At 53.6% G+C, this 22103-nt stretch overlaps 1 protein-coding gene across 1 annotated transcript in view; it reads right to left on the bottom strand.

Annotated features, from left to right (window-relative positions):
* The window catches only part of Cyth1 (cytohesin 1), a 67963-nt gene extending 54822 nt beyond the window's left edge, over nt 1-13141 (bottom strand). Inside the window, exon 1 of the mRNA XM_078041539.1 lies at nt 12987-13141. Within this exon, the coding sequence (XP_077897665.1) occupies nt 12987-13008 (22 nt within the window). The 5' untranslated portion in view covers nt 13009-13141. The remainder of the gene's footprint in view (nt 1-12986) is intronic.
* Nucleotides 13142-22103: the final 8962 nt, after the last annotated feature.

Genomic DNA, 22103 nt, shown 5'->3' with positions numbered 1-22103 from the left:
GACTGGTCAAGTGCTAATCCAAATTGGTCCTAATCCAAATTCGCCAGACCATCAACTTGAAAGAGGTCACTTAAACCCTGTGTGTTCACCGAGTGGGGGCACGTGACTCCTCCAGCTGCAGGGGCACCACGGGACCCGCGCACGCAGACGCCTGCACGCCTACTCTGAGGGTACAGGCGGCGTCTGCCCTCGCAGGCCGACAGCTGTGCTTCTCACTGCCTGGTGCTCTTTTATGCTAAAGGCAAAGAAAAGAAAATCCTGGCCTTGAACCCATGGGCTGAAGCCACCCTCCTGCCTCAGCCTCCCCAGCCGCGGAGGTACAGGTGCTCACCACGAACCTGGCTAGACCTTAACATCTTCAAACAGCAGTGAAATGTAATTTCAGTTTTCACAAAGCTTCAAGCACCTAGCTTTCTAAAAGTTACAGATGCCAAGTGAATCTGATGATATCACTTCTGGAAATCAAAGCCACCCCCTTACTCAGTCACCACTGCTGTCCAAGAGACTACGACGTTTGTCTTTGTACCCTCCCCAGATACCTGTGAAGTGGTTAGAGACAGCCATGCCCATGCCCCCTTCCCAGCAACTCCCTCCCAGTTTGGGTGCCAGGGTTTGATCTGAATCCTTACAAAGGTTACAGAAATGTTCCCCCACACATATAAATGTGAGCCGATAAAATACACGTTTCTTTTTTTTTTTTTTTTTTTTTAAAGAGAGAGTGAGAGACAGAGGGGGACAGAGAGAGAGAATTTTTAACATTTATTTATTTTTTTCTTAGTTCTTGGCGGACACAACATCTTTGTTGGTATGTGGTGCTGCTGAGGATCGAACCCGGGCCGCACGCATGCTAGGCGAGCGCGCTACCGCTTGAGCCACATCCCCAGCCCAAAATACACGTTTCTTAATAATGGATGCTGAGTGGCCCCTCCGCTCAGCCTCGTGTGGCCATCCATCCCTCCCCTCCCTAAGAGCTCAGCCACTGCTCTGAACGTGAGCTTACCCTCTCCTTACTGAGGCTACAGGTGGCTGGAGCTTGCTCCCCTGTAGGCTGGAGGAGACACCTGCTGCTGTCACCCAGGTCCCAAGTGTCCTGAAGTTCTGGCCTTCTCCACCAGACAGATCCCAAACATGGTGCCCCCTCCTTCCACCCTTCTTGCTCCAGGCTGGGATGGAGTAGTAAGGTGTGACCTGTTTTTTGTATAGAAATCAACTGGCCTTGGGGATATGATAACGTAGAGAATTAAAAGTGCTCCAACTTATTTTTCCTTTTTTGGACCAGGGATTGGACCCAGGGGTGCTTTACCACTAAGCCACATTCCTGGACCTTTTTATTTTGAGACAGGGTCTTGCTAATTTTTTTAGGGCCTCATTAGGTTTCTGAGGCTGGCCTTGAACTTGTGATCCTTCAGTCTCAGCCTCCTGAGTCACTGGGATGTAAGGGGTACACCCCTATGCTGGGCTACAAGTGCTCTAACTTCTGAAGTCTATTGAACCCTTTAAACATCACATGACTTTAACCATGTGCTTGTGCCTGTCAGCTGATGTTTTAGTATAACGATGTGTTACTTATGTAATATTTTAAAGCTGAAGTTCAGATCTCTCATTAGAATGCTATATTCAGACATTTATATGTGTAAGGAAATGGGAGATTAAAGCAACAGCAAGCAGAAAAGGGAAAGAACAGTAGTATTTAGCAGAAACTGATTTCTGTATCCTTGAAATCCACTCAGCATGGAAATTAAACCAAGGAACTTAGAGCACAACCCAGGGGGTGGTCGGGGTGGGGACTGGCGTCCAGCTTCTTCCTCCTCAGCCAGGCCCACCATGTGGCAGGGGAAGCCCATCACCAGACACTGTCCTGCCAGGACCTCCCTCTAGAATAGCTGCTCCTTTTCCCTATCCAGACCCATGGTGTGGATTCGCGTCCTCCATCTGAAAACAGGAGCGCTGTCCTTGCTCCCAAGCAGAGTGAGAAACACTCCCAGGGCTGGGGCAGCCACACAGCCTCTGACCCAGGGAACTTTCTAGCGGCTGCTGAGCAGCAGAACACAGGGCCAGGGCCAGGGCCAGGGCCAAGGCTTGCTGTGGCTTCTGCCTTGACTTCCCTGACCCTTGCATTAGGGACAGCGCTTCCAAACCTCGAGGCACTAGAGAAAGCCAGATGGAGCCCACAGCCTTGAAAAGAGGCAGGCCTACAGGAAGGACAGCATTGCTGGCCCCACCAGAAGCAAGGCCCCAGGAGCTCGCAGACTACGTAAAGGTAGCAAATGCATCAAAATGCTCTTCAGCTGACCACAGGAGAGGGAGACTGTCCTCATCACCCAGGTAGGTGCCAGGGTCCTTAAAAATGGAGGGTCCCTGTCAGAGGGACATGAGAAAGACTCTGGCTTTGAAGAGGAGGAAGGGTCTGAGAGCCAAGGAGTGGGAGGCCTCTAGGGCAGAAGAGGCCTCTCAGGGGCTCCAGGACAGTCCAGGCAGAGCCTCGACGTTAGCCCAGGGAGACCGGGCAGACCTCTCCAGAGCTGTGTGGTACTCAGTGTACATTGGTTCAAGTCACTACATCTATGATAGCTTGTTATAGAAGCAACAATGAAATGAATACAGCAGAGCCCCTCTTTTGTCTCTGATGCATGCTGGGGACACGTCCAGCAGATTCCCACGTCAAAGCAGCATTCTACCAAGACGTCCACCAAGACGTCCACCCAGCTGCTATCTTAACCACGTTTAGACACCAAAAAACCCACCTACCAATTTATTTTTTTATTATTTTGATTCCAGGAATTGAACCCAGGGATGCTGTGCAACTAAGCCATGTCTCCAGTTCTGTTTTGTGGGGTTTTTTTTTTTTTTGAGACAGGGTCGTGCTAAGTTGCTGAGGGTCTTGCTAAATTGCTGAGGCTGCCTCTGGGGTTACAAGAGTGCACCACCGCGCCCAGCCCAATGACTAAGTTTTAACCCCTTTCAGGATATATCTGTCAAATGCCTTAATACGTCCTGGATTAAAGTGGACACACACCATAGACCACCTTGCCACAGGCCATGTTGGCCCCAGTGGGTCATTTGCTACACTCACCTTTCACATACAGAATGATCATGGTTTTCAAGTAAATCCCCCTTTTTTAGGTCTGCATTGAAATCTGAAAGGCACAGAAAGTGTCTGAAACCCTCCAACAAGTCAACACGGAGGAACTCGCCTGTTCACCCTGCAGCCAGGGCAACAACCAAGCCTCCAGGTAAACCACAAACAACACAAGGGACAGGAAGGAGCATGCTTGAGGCCAGGGGCTCTGGTCTCATGGTCCGCGGGCATTCCAGGGACTTAGTTTCTCTATAAAAACCAGATGGTTGTGCAGACCTGACGGTTCAGTCAATAAAACGAGCACCATTATGCCAGGGCCTGTGTTAGTATGTGGGCTGGGTCAAATACCAGAGACTAAGCCGCAGAGGGCCAACCACACCGTCCCCAGCAGGATTCAAGGGATGAGCACCAGGGCACCAGGAGAGCAGGGAGGGCCCTGTACCTTCCTAGTGAAGTCCTGTTGAGAGAACAAGGACCTGGGCAAGGGCTGGCAAGGGGAGGGCTGCCAAGGAGAAGGCCCCAGTGGGGCTTCTGAGCACTGCCAGGCTCTGCCCAGGGCACAGGGCAGGGCATCAGAGGCAACAGGAGCTGGACCAGCTGGCCCTCCTGAGCTTCACGGGTGCTCAGGAGCCTCCCAGCTCACTGCAGGTCACTCTTGAAAGCCAGAACACAGGCCAAGGCAGACTCCTGCTGGACAGCCACCTCCCCGTCTCCTGACTCCCGCCCTAGCACCCAGCAGAACTTTCCCTCCCTGCTTGGGACTCTGCAGTCTGGATGAGCGCAACCAAGAGGCACTGCTGTCAGGTCAGGGAGTGAGGAAGTCCTGTTTCTAGTGAGTCATGGGCAGGGGAGGGGGAGACGGGCCAGAGGGGGCGGGCGGGGCAGCAGGCAGAAGCCCAGTTTGCACCTTGGCTGCGAGAAGACCTGGAGGGCCTCCACTGGTCCCCGGCGCAGCACCGACGTTACACGGGGCTCTGGAAGCACCAGCCGGCTCTCAGAGCTCACCGTGTGGGCTGTTGGTCCAGCTGACATTGCTGTGGGGTGGCACCAGCAGGCGTCCCCTGTCTTTGTTTTCTGGGTGAGCAAGCCACCTCACTATTGGGGTCGATGAGGCACTGAGGCCAAGCAGGGCTGCTGCTGCCCTACTCTGCAGTGGTAGCAGACCGCGGCTGTGCATGGCCTTCATTGCTGAGCATTTTCCCACGTAGCCCTCAGCTGCCCCGGGGGGTAGGACCAGACGCTGCGTCCATTTCACAGGTGGGAGAAGACGGACACCCAGGGATCCTGTTCTTCGGAGTCTGGGGCTCAGGACGGGGCTGACCTGCGAGGGCCGCAGGCCTAGGCCCTGGTTCCCTCTGCTGTCTGCCCCTCCTCTCCGTCCATGTGTGCTTCTGCTCTCAGCTCACAGGCTGTGCCTCCTGCGATGGTGTGCGCTCCATTTCCAGACCTCGGGACTTCTCCTGGGACATGGGACTGGGCTGCTGAGCCTGTGTGGGTGACCCCACTGGCAGTGTGGTATGAGAGTCCCCGTCCTCCAGGACCTCTGGGCGTCATGGTGGCAACCTGGCCTTCAGGGCTCTCTGGAGCCAGAGCACATTTTGTGGTCGGGTGACCAGAATTTGTGGAAGAGCCAGGTCGCTGGGTAAAGGCCAGCGCAGGGCAGCTGTGGTTGAGCAGAACTTGCACCTGGTTGTGAGGCCGCCCTGCGTGTGGGCAGGTGGAGTCTGGACAGACGATTTAGGCGGCAAGAAGGAGCAGAAGTGCATGTTTTCTCAGCATGGGTGATGGGAGGATGAGTGAGCCAGGCTGGGGCCCTCCATCGGCACCCAGGGCAGCGCCAGGGTCGAGCTGGCGGGAGTGCACCCAGACACACGGCTGCAGAGGACAGCAGGACATGGGGGGGCATTGGGCAGCAGCTGAAAGGGCCAGGACACAGCCAGATATCGGGCGACTCTCTGTTCCCATCGTGAGGGCAGCTGGAAACTACCTCAGGGAGCCGGAGAACACAGGAGAAGGTAACTTAAGCTGAACAGGCTGCCCGCACATGCGGTCTGCAGCTGCTGTGCACGGAAGCCAGAGAGACAAAAGGAAACAGGAGCCCGCTCCCTCCGGTGACCCCGGGCCCCCAGGAACACTGCTCAAGGCTGATTCAGGATAATTTTCAGAAGGCATATTTTTAAAAAGACTAACAGTCTTAAATATCCCCAAAATTAAAAACAAAGGGTTCCCCATCTGCAGCGCCCCCCAGCTGCTGTGCCTGTCTGCTGTCTCTCTCATTTTGCAGTCAGGTTACCTGAAAGGCAACGCAGCTCACCTGCAAGGTCTCCTCCAGACCTCTTCCTCCAGCAGCCCTCAGAGGGTTGTGCCAAAATGTCACCCTCAGCCACCATCCCTGGGTGCCCTCCCTCCATGTCAACTTCCAGGTGCAAATCCAACTGGTCCAAGTGGCTCCTTCAGGGGACTCTGTGAGTACCGCATAACACTGTACTGTGAACTCCTATCTCAAATCAGACCCTCGTGGAGTCATCCACAGACAGAGCCTGGCCTGGCCTTAGGTCCAGCGACACCTCCCAAGTACATAACCAAACCTCCCTACCTGCCTTCACTGTCTGCAACTGCTTCCTTCCTCCTGCACTCCTGCTGCCCAGGACCTCACCACGTGCTCCCCTGAGAGGTCATGGCAGTTCTGAGGGTCACCGCGCTGCCAACTGGGATGGCACCGTCATAAAACGATGGCTAGGCCCTTCCTGAGGTGTCTGGACCTCTCCGAGTGGCTCAAGCATAAGCAAGTCCTTGACCTCACACCTCGGTGGCTGTCCCCTCTCTGTGACCTGCTTCTGAGCCCCTCTCTTGCAGCTGCTCCAGGCGCAGAGCCACTGGCAGCTCCCGGAGGCCATACTGCTTCAGGCCTCGCCTCCCCTGCTCTCGGCCTATGGGGTGTTTGCTCGCAGCTCCCCTAGTTAGCACCTACTGGTCGGGCAAGGTCCACTCGAGTGCCAGCTCCCCAGGACCTTCCCTGCCCAGTCCAGGTCCCTCCCAACCCACAGCCTGCCACTGCCCTCTGCATCTGCCCAAGGTTTCCGTATGCATGTTGCCACGTCCACTCCGACCCGTCTTCTCAGTGTGCCCCATCTCTGCCTCCTGGAGGCTCAAGGCATCCGTGAGGACAGGGCTGGCATGGCCTAGGTGACGCTTACTGACTGAACAAGCAGTTTCAAATCGGTCCCAGACACCAAGCCCTGCACTGCTCACAGCCCTTCCCCAAGCCCAGCGTCCATGCCCACGTTACCAACGAGAGTACAGACTAACAGTGCCTGCTCCTCAAGCGGAGGCCTCCCTCAGTGAGGAAAGGGGACACATGAGCACACGACAGTCATCACAGGGAGGTGCCAATACCCACCAACGAGCCGCAAGAGCAGCAGACATGACGCGACACCCCGACAACGGAGTCGCGGAAACCCCCTGCCCTCCCCTGGGTGGTGTTTTCTGTAGTCAGTGCAAAGACAGAAGCAAAACAGCAGCACCAGCAGCTTGAGAGGATGTGGGACTCACTTCTGGAACATTCTAAATGACGTTCCACCTCCTCTAGGCCTCTGTTATTGCAACTGAAACTAAGCAACAACAATTACAGGCAACCAAGAAGCAGCGTGAGGCGAAGTGCAAAGCGGAGCGCGGGGCAGGTTCGGGCAGGGCCTCCTTCAGAAGCCCCGTCTTCTCCAACCCCTGCACCACAGGCCAGGCCTCCTCCTTCGCCAGGTGACCCTGCCCCCATGAAATAAGCTGGTTCCCACAGCAGAGGAAGCACCCCACCGGATCCCGGAACACGGGAAGTGTGTATGAAAGCGTTTTTCGTCTAACAGGTGGCACACTTAGAAAGGAGCAAGCGGCCCGCACGAAGGGCGGCCTCCCATAACCAGGCGCAAGTTCTGCTCAACCTACTTCCTCCAGAGCAGAGCTCTTGGCCAGAAGACAACAGATGGTGCAGGGAGCTTTGGTTTTAGGAGAAAAATCAAGGAAAGGCAAACAAGTGACTACAATTAGTCAAAACCTGGCCCGAACTCCAGTCAGAACTGCCTCTACTTCCCACACCTAAAACCTCAGGGTGAGGAAAGGGGCCATCACCCGAAGGGACCATAAAGTGGCTCACCTGCTGGCATGGTGGTGCACACCTGTAATCCCAGTGGCTCAGAGGCTGAGGCAGGAGGAGTGTGAGTCCAAAGCCAGCCTCAGCAATGGCGAGGCACTAAGCAACTTGGTGAGACCCTGTCTCTAATAAAATACAAAATAGGGCGGGGATGTGGCTCAGTGGTAGAGTGCCCCTGCGTTGAATCCTCAGTACCCCGCAAAAGGGGTTTACCTCAGTTAAGTAAATAAGTCATTGTCCCATATGAAAGAGCCAATTCATAATACACAAATAATGCAAAAAGTTCTTTCGACCTAGTTAATAATAAACAGGTTTAATGAGGCACTACTGGTAACCACTCGGTAAGAGTTTTCAGAAAGGCTTTTGCTCGAGCATAAGCAAGTACTGATAAAGTACACGTCCCCAAACACAGTCAGGAAGAGAGTACACTGTATGGTCCTTTTGCAAAGCAAACTGGCACCATGCATCAAGAATCCTAAAAGTGCTCACGCTCTCTGACATGCTAACGTCAGCCCCAGGAACACGGAAAGCCCCGGAATGCGTGACTGTGGTAACCTCCTGCTCTAGATCTTCTCAGAAAGCCCTCACTTCACAACAGTGTGCTCTTTAATAAAAGCGAATTGTTACATTTACAGTGAAGTTTCCAACAACGGGAGCCACCTGTTTCAGAAAACAAGAAGGGGTTGTGCATCAGGCTAGACACCTGCACAGGAAGCCTCCTGCTCCACTGGGGAGGGGGATGGGAGTCGCCACCCAGCCCTGCGCGTGGCCTCCCCCAGGAGGGACCTGCTGCCTTCTGCTGCTCCTCACCAGCCGCTGAGCTGCCTCCCCTGGGCTGGACCTCTCACTGCCCAGCAGCAGCGGCCACACCTGGCACCTCCACTCCATCACACCGAAGCCGAGCTCTTCAGGGCCAACTCCTCTCGTGTGGCGTGAGGGTGAAGTCTGAAGCTAAGGAAGCAAGAGCTCCCACCGAAGCTAGTCAAGAACCATGGCCCCGCGACCCACCCTGGGAGAGCGGAGGCTCTCCACCACCCACCCCAGCTGGGACCTGCGATGGCTGTCTGACAGCACGCTGAGAGGGGCCCAGGGCCCACACCTCCTGAGAGGCCTCCAAAACGCACAACACGGAGACTTGAACATGGGACTCCAGGGGGGTCCCAGAGGCCTGCCAAGAGCTAGAAGTCCCCAAGAAGCAGCACAGGCGTCATCTCCATGTCTTTTCAGGAGAGTGTCCTGTGAGGCAAACACACCTCTTCCTTTTGCCACTGAGAACTGGGAAGTCAGGAAGTACAGCCATGTAGTCGGGAAATACTGGGACTATCCAAAGAAGAAAACAAGCTCAGTGTTTTCAGAGAAAGAGGCCAAGCAGCTCTGGACAACTTGAACACCCTCCCTAAATGTCCAGTTTTTAGATAATCACCAATCCCAAACTTTAAAAAAAAAAAAAAAAGGCTTAACAATTATTTTTCTTGTTCAAACCTCACCAGCCCTCACCCACAGGTCTCCACGGTTCATGGTACAGCGTGATCAGGTCTTCCTGTGATCTTGATAGTCTCCTTTTTCCCAGGGCTTTGTAACAAACCCTGACCCAGCACACCTGCCTCCCCACCGTGGACATGTGGACACGGAGGTTCATGCCTACAGCACAGCTCCTTTCCCTCAAAACCAGGTCCGCTGCTGAAGCACCAACCCAGGCACGGGCACTGGGGTCAGGCCCTGCTCCACAGGTGGGCTGCCCTCCGCTCCCGTGCTTCACCCCACCCTGGGTACCCAGCCCTGCGGTGACCTCAGTGGGAAGGCCAGCCACCATCCTAGGCCACAGGGCTAGTTCTCCTGAGGTCCCCTGAGCTTCCTGGGCCACACCCAACCATGTCCAGACCCTTGGGGAAGGGGATGGAAGGACAGAAGTAACAGATGAAAGTGACCCTGAAAGCTTGGGACTGTGTCTTTGTGTCCTTTCTTCTCACCCTTGCCTTCCGCATCCCCAGACTTCTCCCTAGAGGGCCAAACTGGAGAGAAGAGGGTCACTCTTAGGCAAATGCACCTCAGTAGTCCAGGTACATGCAAATCAACCTCACTTGATGCCAGTCCCCGCTCTCCCTCCACTGGGAAACTCAACTCTGTTGAAACACTGATATTCTAACTTAAAACAGGTTCTATTTCGCCTGCATTCGATAATGAAACTACAACTGAATATGAAGATTACATGAAAGCTGAGTGTAAATTAAGGAAATTCAGAAGCTGAAAAAGTAAAGGACATTTTGCAGATCTCTCTCTTTTTAAGAGGCAACCTTGCTTTTTAGTTGAAAACTTACCTTAAAATTATAAATTCTGTTGTCAACTTGCCTAAATGAAGCTCAGTTTTTGAAAAGAGCAAAAATAAGAAATATGATATGCATTTGCTATGAGGAGTATAGCAGACTCCAAGTACTCATTTTAAATTTTATATAGAAATGATTCTAAAAAAAGAGGCCTAGAAATGAATTAAAGTGAAGGTGCAGTCCCAAACTGATGACACCAGTCCCGCAGGGTGGAGCACTCTGGACAGCCCCGACACGCCTCCCACTGACTGACAGCCTGTGACTTGTGTTTGCTGCCCCGTGCAGATCTACACAGAAACACACAGCGCAGATTCACATACGTGTCCGGCATAAGGACAAGGTATGAAAGACTAACTGTAGATTTTCTGTTTTTCTGAGCACAGATGAGCACAGGTGAGCAAGTCTGACTGGAGGTACTCCCCAGCACGTCTCCTCTCACACTCATCCAAGACACAGCCCATGCACATTCTGTCTAGGGTACACCAGAGGGGACTGCAGTCCAGAAAGGCCTTCATGTCTGCTTCTGAAATCCTCTAACTGGGCCACCTGAGACTGGCTCTCTTTCTTCAGCATATCATGGGTTCCACAGATGGGGTTTATTAATTTATTTACTTATTTTGTGGTTGTATGTGGAGGGAATGCTTTACTTTACTTGTTTGTTTTTATGTGGTGCTGAGGATCAAACCCAGTGCTAAGCAAGTACTCTTCCACTGAGCCCCAGCCCACGCCTATTCTTTTAAAATGCCAAATTCTGGGGCTGGGGTTGTGGCTCCGGTAGGGCGCTTGCCTCACACGCATGAGGCACTGGGTTTGATCCTCAGCATTACATTAAAAAAAAAAAAAAAAGGTTATCATGTCCACCTACAACTAAAACAAATATTTAAAAACATAAAAATAAAATAAATAAATAAAATGCCAAATTCTAAGGCATTTTCCCAAAGATACAAGCTGAAAACCGTGGTGGACTCAGGTAACTGTACCGACATAAAGGCAGGGACAGGAGGAAAAGCACAGTTAAAACATTAGTCTATTAAAAAAACTTAAAGGATGTGAGATTCTCATTATTACGGAAATCAAATATCAAGGAGTTTATTTAGAAGGAACAGTGACGGCCTGAGGGGCCACAGGCATGACACTGCATGGGCTCTCTGATCTGCAGCAGGTGGATCCCATGTCATCTGCCACAGAAAGGGACAGTCTGGAGACAAGCCAACTGTGAACCAGCAGAAGCCGTGGCTTCATGTGATCATCCTAGGTCAGGAGGTACTTTTTGTGGGGTGACCCTATGAGCAGGGAGTCTTTCGTTCAATCTTTTCGGTTCTTTCAAATTTTTAAAAACTGACACTCTAAAATTGTACAAAAGGGAAGATAAACTTCCTTCTCATCTCCCTGTGTGGTCAGCAGGTTTGAAAAAATGTCCACGTCCAGCTACTTGGAAGGCTAAGGCAGAAGGATCACATGCTTAAGCCAGCCTCTACAACTTAAGAGCCTGTCTCAAAATGAAAAAACAAAAAATGGGCTGGGGACTTAGCTGTGGGATACAGTGCCCCTGGGTTCAATCCCCAGCACAGAAAAAAAGGGGAAAAGTCCATGTTCTAATCCCCCAGGGCCTGTGTACTCATCACCACACACAGCAAGCGAGAGATTAAGGCTGTACAAGAAATGAGGCTCCATTCCTTTTCCAGATCCAGGTGGGTATGATGCACTCCAGAGGGCCTAATAAGCGGAAGGCAGGAGGGCAGAGGGATGGATGCTACCTGCACGGTTTGAGGAAAGAAGTGGGCCCCAAGCCAAGGGAAGCAGGTGGCCCTGGAGTCAGAGAGGGTGAGGAAGCCGACTGTCCTCTCCAGCCTCCAAGAGGAATGTAGCCCACATGAAACCTTGGTTCTAGCCCAGTGAGACTATTTTGTACTTGGATTTCTGACCTCCAGCACTGTAAAATAATAAATCTGTGTTGTTTTGAGCCCCTGCATTTGAGTTAATTTGTTAAAGCAGCAATAGGAAACTAATACACCCTGCTTCCATTTACCCCTTCCAAGTACATGACGAGTCATGCTTGGTGGCAAAGCAATCACTGTGTTAAAAGTAACCTGACCAACGGCTTCCTGCCTCACCCAGCGGGCCAGAACACCAGGGAGGAGACAAGAACAAAGCATGGCAGAACAGTGGGATCCCAGGGACGGCAGAGAGACTGGCAGCTGGCAGTACCAAGGAAGCTTCCTAAGAGTGGACAGACCCGGAGGAGTCTGGAGGGGCCAGCGGGTGAGTGCTCCTCCACCACAAAAGGAAAGCATACACTGCTTCTACCTGGAAGGCAAGGAGGGGAGCAGGATAGGCCTGTGCCACAGGGTTCAGGGAGGACAATACCCTGTCCACACATCTGAGGTTCAGGGTTACCAACCAACTCTCTTCAGTAAGCAGTTCCATTATTCACTTGCAGATAAACAGAAAACCTAACAACAAGTGTCCCTTGGCATTTTAACATATCCCTGTCAAAGTGTGCTCCTTCAAACATCAGAACCAGCCCTACCAGGTACATCAGTCAAGAGCCAGCCTTCCTCCCACTTTGCTGCCCCGTGTTCTAAGTTCTGTATTTGTGCTTCCCTATCAAACCCCCAAGTTCACCACTTATCCCACTTGCCATTCTTCAATTACTCAGGGAAACAATGTTAATAACTGACCTAAAGCATTTTAAACAGCCTCGTCCCACTCCTGAGATGTCCAGCTACGGCAGGGGCCAGTGCTCTGGCTGATGGCCAACTGCTACGATGCCAGGAAAATCTGAAAGGAGTTTCTGTCCAATTGAGGGCGACTGTAGGTGTCATTACCCTTCTCTCTGCAGACAGGAGTGCAAACTTGGTCTCCCCCTAGGCGCCCTCAGGCCCCAGGGACAGACGTGGGGACCAGGAGCTGTTTCACGACAGTAGCCAGCAGGAACACGGCCCAGGGTGCCCGGGTCCCAGGTCGGCGAGGGGCTCCCGTCCAGGCTCCGGGCCGCGCCGGCTCGTGTCATTTCGGAACAAAGAGCTGGACCGGGGCACTCAACTTCCAGCACCCGGAGGGCCGGAAACCGGGGCGCGGGCCCGGCGGCTGACAGCGGCGGCCAGACACTCGCCGCCGAGATCCGGGCGCCCGCCGCCCCGCGAGACCCTCGGGCCCGAGGACCCTAGCCCCTGCGACCCTGGCCCCGGCGGCCCATGACGCCGGCGGCGACCTCGGCCCTCCGCGTCAGAGACCCCGACAACGCGCCCCCCGCCCCGGCCGGCCCCGGCGCCACGGCCCCGGCCCGCCGCCCCCCGCCCCACGGAGGCCGGCGCACTGCCCCGCCGCCAGGGCTCCGCGTCCCGCACCACCGTCCCCGGGAAGCACCGGCCGCCGCAGCGCCCGGGGCGGCAGGGCCAGGCGCTCGGCGGCAGCGAGGACGCGCGGCCACACTCACCGTAGCTGTCGTCCTCCTCCATGGCGCGGCGCCGGGCTCCGGCCCGGGTCGCAGCTCTCACCCGCTGCGGCCCGCGTCCCGCCGAGCTCCGGCGCACCCCAGCCCGACCCGGAGCCCCGCCCCCCACGCGCGCAACCCAGCGCGCGCACGCGCGGACCCGGCCCCGCCCCGGCACGAGGCCCCACCCACCAGCCCCCCCCCGCGCGCGCGCGCACACCCCCCCACAGCACGCGGCTGCCTCCCAGGTCCGCCCCTGCGCACGCGCGTCCACCCGAGGCTCCGCCTGCCTCTGGCCCCGCCCCAAGCCGCGCCTCCAAAATAAGCCCCGCCCACGCCTGCCTCTGCGGGGACAAGCAGGTTTCAGGTTTCGGGTTTCGTAAGGGTGACACAGGCCTTAGAGGGTGGCGCACCGGACCTGGCCCACTGCCAGGCTGCCCACAAAAGCCCAAGGTCGTGAGTGCATGGAAGGGCATGGTGGTCCTAGGTGACATCCACCTGCAAAGTCAGGCCCCACCCCATCTTGCCAAGGAGGCCAAGCTATTTGAACTCATTTACTGCCATCTGAACAGTCACATAATGAATGTGAGTTCACTGCTATATTTCTTCACCTGCCCTCCGAATTTACCTGGGTCAAGTTTCAAAGGAGGACATCTCAGCTCCCAGCTTCAGGATTTTAGTGATCCTGAATCATACACCTCTTAGATTCACACGTGTCCGGACTGTTCCCTAGGTGTTTTATTTGCCTATTCTGGGCAGACCAGTTGAGTTGTCTGTTGAGCATTAGCTGGTCATATGAAGGTTACATCTATTCCCCAATAGGTATCAGCAGAATTGATGAACTAATGAACCAGCAAATGAATATCCTGGCCTGTGAACTGAAAAGGAAACTGATGCTGGAGACTGGGGATTCAGCTCAGTAGCAGAAGCTTGCCTAGCTTGAGAGAGGCCCTGAGTTCCATCTCCAATGCCTCAAAAAAAAAAAAGAAAGAAAAAGGAAAACTGAAGTCCAAAGGGGTCAAAGGATCCCATCACACACATAGGAGATGAGATATGATGAGGTGGTAAGTTCCTGTCCAGGATCATGCAATATACCATACAAAACCCTCCTAGCCAGCTGGGGATGTGACTCAAGTGGGCACTCGCTTGGCATGCATGCGCGAGGCTGAGGCATTGGGTTTGATTCTCAGCACCACATAAAAACAAAATAAAGATATTGTGTCCACCTAAAACTAAAAAATAAATATTTTAAAAAAAGAAAAAACCCTCCTAGCCCACCAAGCTCCTACTTGGCCCCTTCAAATAATTCTCTAATGACCAGATGCAGTGGCCTCCACCTGGAGTTCCAGCTACTATGGAGCCTAAGACAGGAAAATCACCCAGAAATTCAAGACCAGCCTGGGAAGGAAGAAGGAGAGGGGAGGGGAGTGGAGGGGAAAGAAATACTCAAAATAGAGGAAGAGAATGTAAAAAAAAAAAAAAAAGGACTAAATGAGACACTGGGACATTTGGGGACCTTTTTCTCTTTCTTTGTGATAAAGAAGAAAATCCCAAAGCTGCCAAATGGCAGCCACAGAAACAGCCTGGTCCCCCTCCAGTGACTCGTGGCTCCCACCCCCACACAGAACAGTGTTGGAGAGCTCCATGGGAATCCCTGGACTTCTGGGGGGTTTAAAGACCAGCCGAAAGTGGAGTAAAAGCCACAAAACTTGTCGTGAGACTCCTCCTGTTCCGAGCCAGTTTTCCTTCCTAAGGCTGCGGGCCTCACTTTGTTTCAGAGCCCCTGCAGTTTTAATGGTCTTAGTCCCCAGCACACCAGCTTACACTTGCCACTTGGGGAACCTCATGGATAGATACAAATGCCACTTGGGTGTGTGGGCTGCTGTCATGCATGTTCTGGAAGGAGACACAGGACAATTAACGGGAATCAACTGGGAAAGGAGAAGCTGGGACTTCCTTGTCACTCTGTGCTTACTTTGTCATTGTCTCTCTCCACCGTCTGGTTTTTAATCGTGCGAGCACATTACTTTTTTATTTTAAAAAATGCCATTCATGGTAGCAGTAGCTTTTGGTTTGGTGCCTGCTGTAAAATTACAAGAATCTTCATTGTAAGGGAGCTTCAAGGTCATGCGTCCACACAGGGCTGCCCTGAGCCTCCTGTGTGTGCCACCGGACAGTATGCCACACCCAGGGCTGCTGGAGAACTGGCCCAAGGCTCTGGCCATGTTCCTAAAAGGTATCAGGACCTCTCTGGGAAGTTGCCATCAGAGAAGGTGTGACCTTCCCACCCAGAGACCTATTTCATTACTGGCCAATCCTAAAATATGCCTTCCTTCTAGGACTCCCCTGCTGTTGATCTGGCTCTCAAAAACAAAGTGATTTCCTCCCATGGAAAAGAAATAAATGAATTGGGGGACTGCTTTTGATCTTCATCTGCTTTTAATTAGACTGTGACCTGGATAAGTATCCCATCTGGACCTGTTTCTCATCCATACATGCTGGACTCCACTCACAATTGATCTCATTACATGTCTATCATTGTCTTCCACTCAAACTCATCTACACTGCTGACTATTTCCAATAAATGACACTGATTCCAACCTATCAGCCTAATGGATCCTGATCTTTCCTTCCAGTGGGTGTGCAGCCTTGGCCCACGCTTCCTGGGCTCAGAAAACTATTCATGCACAAACGAAATTTCTCAGTCTTCTGAACTGCTTGACCCAGAACTTGACAGGCCTGCAATCTTTTGAACTTCTAGGAGAGCCCCTACTGTCCTAGGCATATCCTCCACATGTATGCTTCCTTCAAAAAACTCTAGAATATTAGATGCTTACCTTGTATACCCTATCACCCTCTCTTAAAAGACTGCTTCTGTTGCTTCATTTCCACACATGTGTGCATTTCCCCAATTTGTGGTTTGTTTTTGAGGTGCTGGGAATTGAACCTAGGACCTCATGCATGCTAAGCAAGGGCTTTACTACTGAACTATATACCCAGACCCAAGGCTGATTCTCTTGGATTCATGAACGTAACCTTCCCTGATGTCCCCAGATAGCCTGGTTCCACAGGCGACCCTGTGTCTGTGAGGTGGGCCCAAGTACCTGGTGGCCCCACTGCAGTCTATTCCTATGGGCTTAGATGCAGGACATCTGAATTGATTCTTTTGACCTTGTGAATCTCAGTTGCCTAACCCAGGTGCGGTGGAGCCCTGTGCCTCTGCCCCAAATTTATGTCCATTTGGTCCATTACTTCTCCTCCAGCCCGAGTCACAGGAAGGCTCCTGACATTTCTGAGCTGCTTTCCTCCCTAGCAGTGTACAGGTATGCCTCCCTCCTGACCAAGGCTGGGAAGAGAACAGAGACAGCAGTGTGTTAGAGTCTGTAAACAAGTCAGGATGGCGCCTGGCATTTTGCCAGATAAATGTTAGAGTTCGTAAACAAATCTAGATGGCAGCTGGCAAAATGCCAGAGGGAGTGGTTTGTGAAGTAATGCCAGCGAGCCAATAAGTGTGGAGATTTCTTATTGGTTGACTGATATATCTAGTTAATGTTAATTAGATAAGCTGTGTGGAATGTATAAATACCTCTGTTGTCCTACAATAAACGGCTCCCACTCCTGCTGTATCAATCTACACAAGTTGCTCGTCACCCCCTGTTATTTTGCCCAGCCAGCCGGGTTGCGGCAGCAGTGCTTGGTGCTCACCATCTGCACTGCAGTCCTGTCGGCTAAACCAAAACCCCACGGACCTGGAGACTTGGGGAGGGTACCAGCAGTGCCGTTCACAGCATCGGTGAGCAGGGTGGCTGTTGGAATTGTTCCCTGACATTGCTCCTTAGGACAGAATTTCTCAAACAGCAGGTCATGATTCTTAATAGTGTGAAACAAATACTTACGATTGGAAAACAAAATAAAACAAATACCTCGGTGGCTCTCCCATGTAATAAGGACAACGTTTGCTGGGGTTGCATGTGTGTCTGCTGGCCAGGGATGTGTTATTCCTGACCACAGGTCCCTGTCAAACACACTCATAAGCTGCTCCATTAGGCCCTATCATAATTTGGAAGGGATAATTTGGCTGTCTTCGTGGGACAGTTTAGATTTTCAGTTCTTGGCGGACACAACATCTTTGTTGGTATGTGGTGCTGGGGATCGAACCCGGGCCGCACGCATGTCAGGTGAGCGCGCTACCACTTGAGCCACATCCCCAGCCCGTGGGACAGTTTAGAAACTGAGGCTCACAGAGGGCCAGGTCAAGGGCACCTCCAAGCTGGAGCCGACTGTTTCATTCCTGTACCTGATGCTCACACCCCCTCTGCTGAGCACAAGGAGACCTCAAAAGAGAAGGAGCAGGAGGCAGGATAGTGAGGGACTGGGTGCCTCTCTGGTTTGCTGACACCGACCCAGACCACCACCAACATCCAAGTTCTCCTGAGGACCTTCAGCGTGGGTTTGGGCCTCTCAGGCTGCCTCTGGAGAGCATGTTTCCATGCTGCTGCGGGTCGCACTGTGTCCCACCAAGACACATCCAAGCCCTGGCCCTTGGGCCCCATGAATGCAACTTATTTGGAAGTTATGTCTTTGCAGATGTGATCGAGTTCAGAGGGTGGGTCAGACGTCAACAGCCAGCGTCTTTTCAAGAGGGAAATTTGAACCCGGAGACACATGAGAGAAGCTGCCAAGAGGAAAGGGAGACTGGACCGGCCCCGTGGCAAACCAGAGAATGCCTAGAGCCTCCTGGGAGCAGCAGCCAGGGTCTCTCAGAGAGTCTGGTGAGACAGAGGCCCTCCCCCAGCTGGGCTTCAGATTTCAGAACATGGAGGAAACAAATTAATAGTGTGAAACTTAAGCCATCCAGTCGTAGTGCTTTGTTACAGCAGCTCTAGGAAACTGACACACATGGCGTTAAAATCATATACCTCAGGTCTGCGTTATTGATTTAGGCAGTATTGGGGACTGAACCCAGGGCCTCACATATGCTAGGCAAGTGCTCTACCACTGAGCTACATCCCCAAGTCTCTTAATTTTATTTAGAGACAGGGTATTGTTAAGTTCCCAGGCTGGCCTCCAATTTGCAGTCCTCCTATCTCAGACTCCCAAATAGCTTGGATTATAGGCATGAACCATTGCACCCAGCTTGCATTACCAATTTTAACAAAACTTTTAGATGTTGCTTACCATATCAGATACTGCTCTAAGTACTGTCTTACAATCTCTCAATCTTTCCTAATGCTCATTTTATCTGATTCCTTTTTCAACAATAAATCGTTATTTTTCCTTGCTTTCCCATTCTCCCACTGGGATAAGTGAGGCTGTAGGGGTAACAAGCAGAGGTAGAGTAGACGACTCCTGAGAAGGGGACCCATGAGCACTGCATGAGAGCTCTGTACTAAAGGGTCAACTCGCAACCCACCCGAGCCATGTGCCAGAAGATCGGATGAAGGAAGAAGGGTCAAGGACAAAATGCAGAGGGACCCCCCAGCATATGCACCCTAGAGGAAGCCCAGACATATCTGAGGTCCCACTTGCAACACCCAATGGCCAGCTGCTGCCAGGTAGCCTAACCCACCCCTGCAAAGCCAGACTGTGGCCAGAGATGGCCGGGGAGGGACAGCAAGGGCTAAGAAGTGCATCAGGACACCTGCTTCATTGTAGAAGAACAAGCTCAGTGCCCACCCTGATGGACCGTCCATTCCCTGGAGAAAGCCGAGAGTGGAGGCCTGGGAGCAGCAGCAGCTCCCCCAGCAGCCAGCCTCTGACACTTCCCACTGGGTCGGGTATGTACAGGCCTTTAATCCAGTGTCCTCAGCAAGTTGCAAGGCAGGAGGACCCACAGCCCAGCAGGAGCCACCGGACCCATGTGTGCCAGTTCCACAGCAGGACTGTGAGGAGCCGAGGGGCGCTGGGGAAGAAGGCGCACTTGACCCGTGTGAAAGGCTGCACACACAACCACTTGCCGGCTCCGACGGGGCATTGTCTTGCTTTGAAAACCCCAGATTGTACTTTGCTAAAGCTTGCAATTTCTTCTATGTGTGAGTGGCACTTAAAATCTGTTTGTAATGGAACTTGATTGTATCCAGCTGTCACCAACTGTTCCCATGCCACCCAGAAGGCAGCTGGCCACATGCCACTGTCTGGGCATTTGTTTCAGATAGAATTCCCACTCGACTTCACACAGTGTTTCCACGTGTGAGAAAGACAAAGGGTGGTGGAGCTCCGAGTGGGCAACACAGAGCCGAGTCCACGAAGGGGGATTTCTGAGCTCGGGCTTTGGCGGGCAGTGGGCTGGCAGTGTTCTGAGCAGCATCCAAATGCCTGTCACAGCCAGGCTTCCTCCACGACCTTTTCAGGTTCCCTTGTTCAATAAATATTTCCTGGGTGGCTAATCCTGGGCCTGGCTAGACAACAGCCTTGGTCCCTTGCAGTGGAATATCCAAATGTGGCCACCTATGACAGAAAAGCAGAAGAAAACCCTGGAAAGGGAGAGGAGTTGTAAAGGGATCGTCTACCATCACAGGAGCAAAACCCACAGAAGGTACGTTATATCAATACTAGTTCTTAGCGTGGGGTAATGAGGCTTCACACCATTTTGAAACAGCCATGAAAAAGTCATTGGTGTGTGTAACACATTGATCCCTGCACACAGCTCACAGCAGGCACTTGCCAGGTCCTTAGGCTCTGTGTGCTGAAGCCTGGACCATCCATGGTAAGATGCACCGAGCCAGGTGTGGTGGTGCACGTGAGTGATCCCAGTGGCTCAGGAGGCTGAGGCAGGATGATTCCAAGTTCAAAGCCAGCCTCAGCAATCTAGCAAGGCCCTAAGCAACTTAACGAGACTCTGTTTCAAAATACAAATTTAAAAAAGGGCTGGGATGTGGCTCAGGAATTAAGTGCCCTTGGGTTCAATCCCCTGTACCAAACAAACAAACAAACAAAAAAGCCACCTATACACCCAGAGCCTGCCCAAGAAAGGGCACTGGTAGCCACCTCCTGCCAGCCCCCCTAACCACTGCCCTCCTCACTGAAGCAGGCAGGAGAGGGTCCAGATAGTGTAAGGACACAGCCACAGTTGCCCGGCACAAATCCAACCAGGCATTTCAAAAAACAGCACGGAGAGGCGGTACGACTGACTCCATTCATGAGGCCGACTCCTACGGGGCCCCGTCAGAACCCAGTCTGGACCCACACCCTGAGCTTTCTACAGCAAGCCATGAGTGAACCCCACTCAACCCTCATGGGCAGGCTCCACCTGCAGTTTCCTCTGGAGAAAGCAAAGAGCGTGAGCAATGCCTCGGGTCAGAGTCTACCGAGGGCCAGCACGCTCCTGATCCACCTGGCGGCAGGGGCGGGCCTCCCAGGCCAGCAGGGCAGGACCCAGAACCCTGAGGCCATGGGCTGCAGAGCTGAGAGGTGGGGGCCAGGGGCAGGGGAGCTCCTATGGAAGGCATTCCTGGGACAGAGAGCAGGAAGGCAGGTCAGGAACCTGGCAGGAGGCCACTCAAGCCCAAGAGGAAGATGCCAGGCCCAGGCTGCGCCAGGTGAGAGCAGGAAGCAGGGGGGGCTTCCAGGGCAGCAGCTGGGAAGGCCAACCTCCAGGACGGGTGTGAGCGGGAGAGGCAGGGGAGGCACCCAGGTGCTCTGGCTTCCGATCGGGTGCAGGTTCACCATGTGGGGAAGGAACACAGGTCTGATTTCTCCTGGGCCCCGAGTCTGCCAGTAGGATAGGTAGGGAAAGGCGTGTGGAGGGGTGAACCAATGGAGCCGGCCAGTTTGGGCCAGATCCACATACTGAGTGTCCATTGTTCCAGACTGACCCTCAGTGGGCAGGATAGGAGGCCATCTGGGAGGGGAAAACTGGGAGATCCTGGGAAGAAGCCAGTGACAAATGCCCACTGGGTTTGGGAATTAGGTCACGGAGTGGAGTGACGAGGACCGAAGCCAGCTCAGGGTGTGGAGAGTGAAAGGAGGGAGCGAGCTGAAGCCTAGTGGAGGGATGAGTGGTTGGGGAACCCAGCAGGCGCCAGGCTTCCAGGGCGGACACCCCGGGCCAGCTCCTAAGAGAAGGGGGATGAACCAGGGAGCAGGTAGGACGGAGGGAGGGCGGAGCGCAGCCCTGGAGGAGCACAGGAGTCCCGACCCCCACCAGGGGCTCCTTCCGACAGCTGCAGCCCACACAGGCCCCACAGGGGTTGGGGCGACAGTGCTTCTTCACTCGGGCACCAGACCCCTCCCCACACCCCCATCCCAACACCTGAGCCCCTGGAGGGCCACCGGATGAGGACAGCAGGTCTGTGCCCGGATCCTGCCAGCACAGCCACCTGGGGAGTGACCAGAACTACCCGTCCTCAGGAAGGCCCAATCAGAACATGGGGACATCTGTGTTGACTGGTGCCCTAATGACCCCTGGTGACTGGTGCTGGCTGGAGTCTGAGACATGGGCCTGACACCTCTGTCCAGTTCCACTGGCCTCTGTGGGCAGCTCTGCCCGGGGAGTCTGCTGCTCTGGGGTGCTGGGACCACCAGGCAGAGGGAGGACAGAGCAGACGGCTTCAGCAGCCAGTAAGAAACCATTCGCCTACCAGAGTCAGGCCCACGGTGAAGGGAAACCCTCAGAATAACCCCCGGGATTGGGAGGCAGCTGCAGAAGTCCCAAGCAAGATGGGCAGCGGGGCAGCCCCAGAGCCCTATGGGGCCATGCCAGAGGCAGAGAGTTGGATGGGGCTGTGGAAAGGTGCAGGTATGGGCTCTAGGAGGGGCCAGTGCTGGAGCTGGCCCTGGATCTGATGGGCAGAGGACACTGCACTCCGAAGCCCCTGTCCTGTGCTCACTGGCCCTCCTCCACAGCCACCCCTGCTTCTACTGACACCACCCTCCAGGAACACACTGTCCACCTGCCAGGACCCAGGGCCGGGGATCACAGCACACAGCTCAGCACTGGCCCAAGGGTCATGCTTGCTGCTGCTAACCCTGACCCCCTGCAGTGTGTCCAGGACCTCGCCCCCAGGAGCACCGACAGCTGGACTTGTTCTTAACTGGAAGACTCAGAGCTCACCTTCTGCCCATTTATATCGCCATTGTCTCAAACTGAAACTGTCACCCACCTACGGCCTCCTGAAACCA

This window comes from Ictidomys tridecemlineatus, chromosome 3 (genome assembly GCF_052094955.1).
Source record: "Ictidomys tridecemlineatus isolate mIctTri1 chromosome 3, mIctTri1.hap1, whole genome shotgun sequence".
In the NCBI taxonomy this organism is placed as follows: domain Eukaryota; kingdom Metazoa; phylum Chordata; class Mammalia; order Rodentia; family Sciuridae; genus Ictidomys; species Ictidomys tridecemlineatus.
This window is presented reverse-complemented; position numbering and strand designations above follow the sequence as displayed.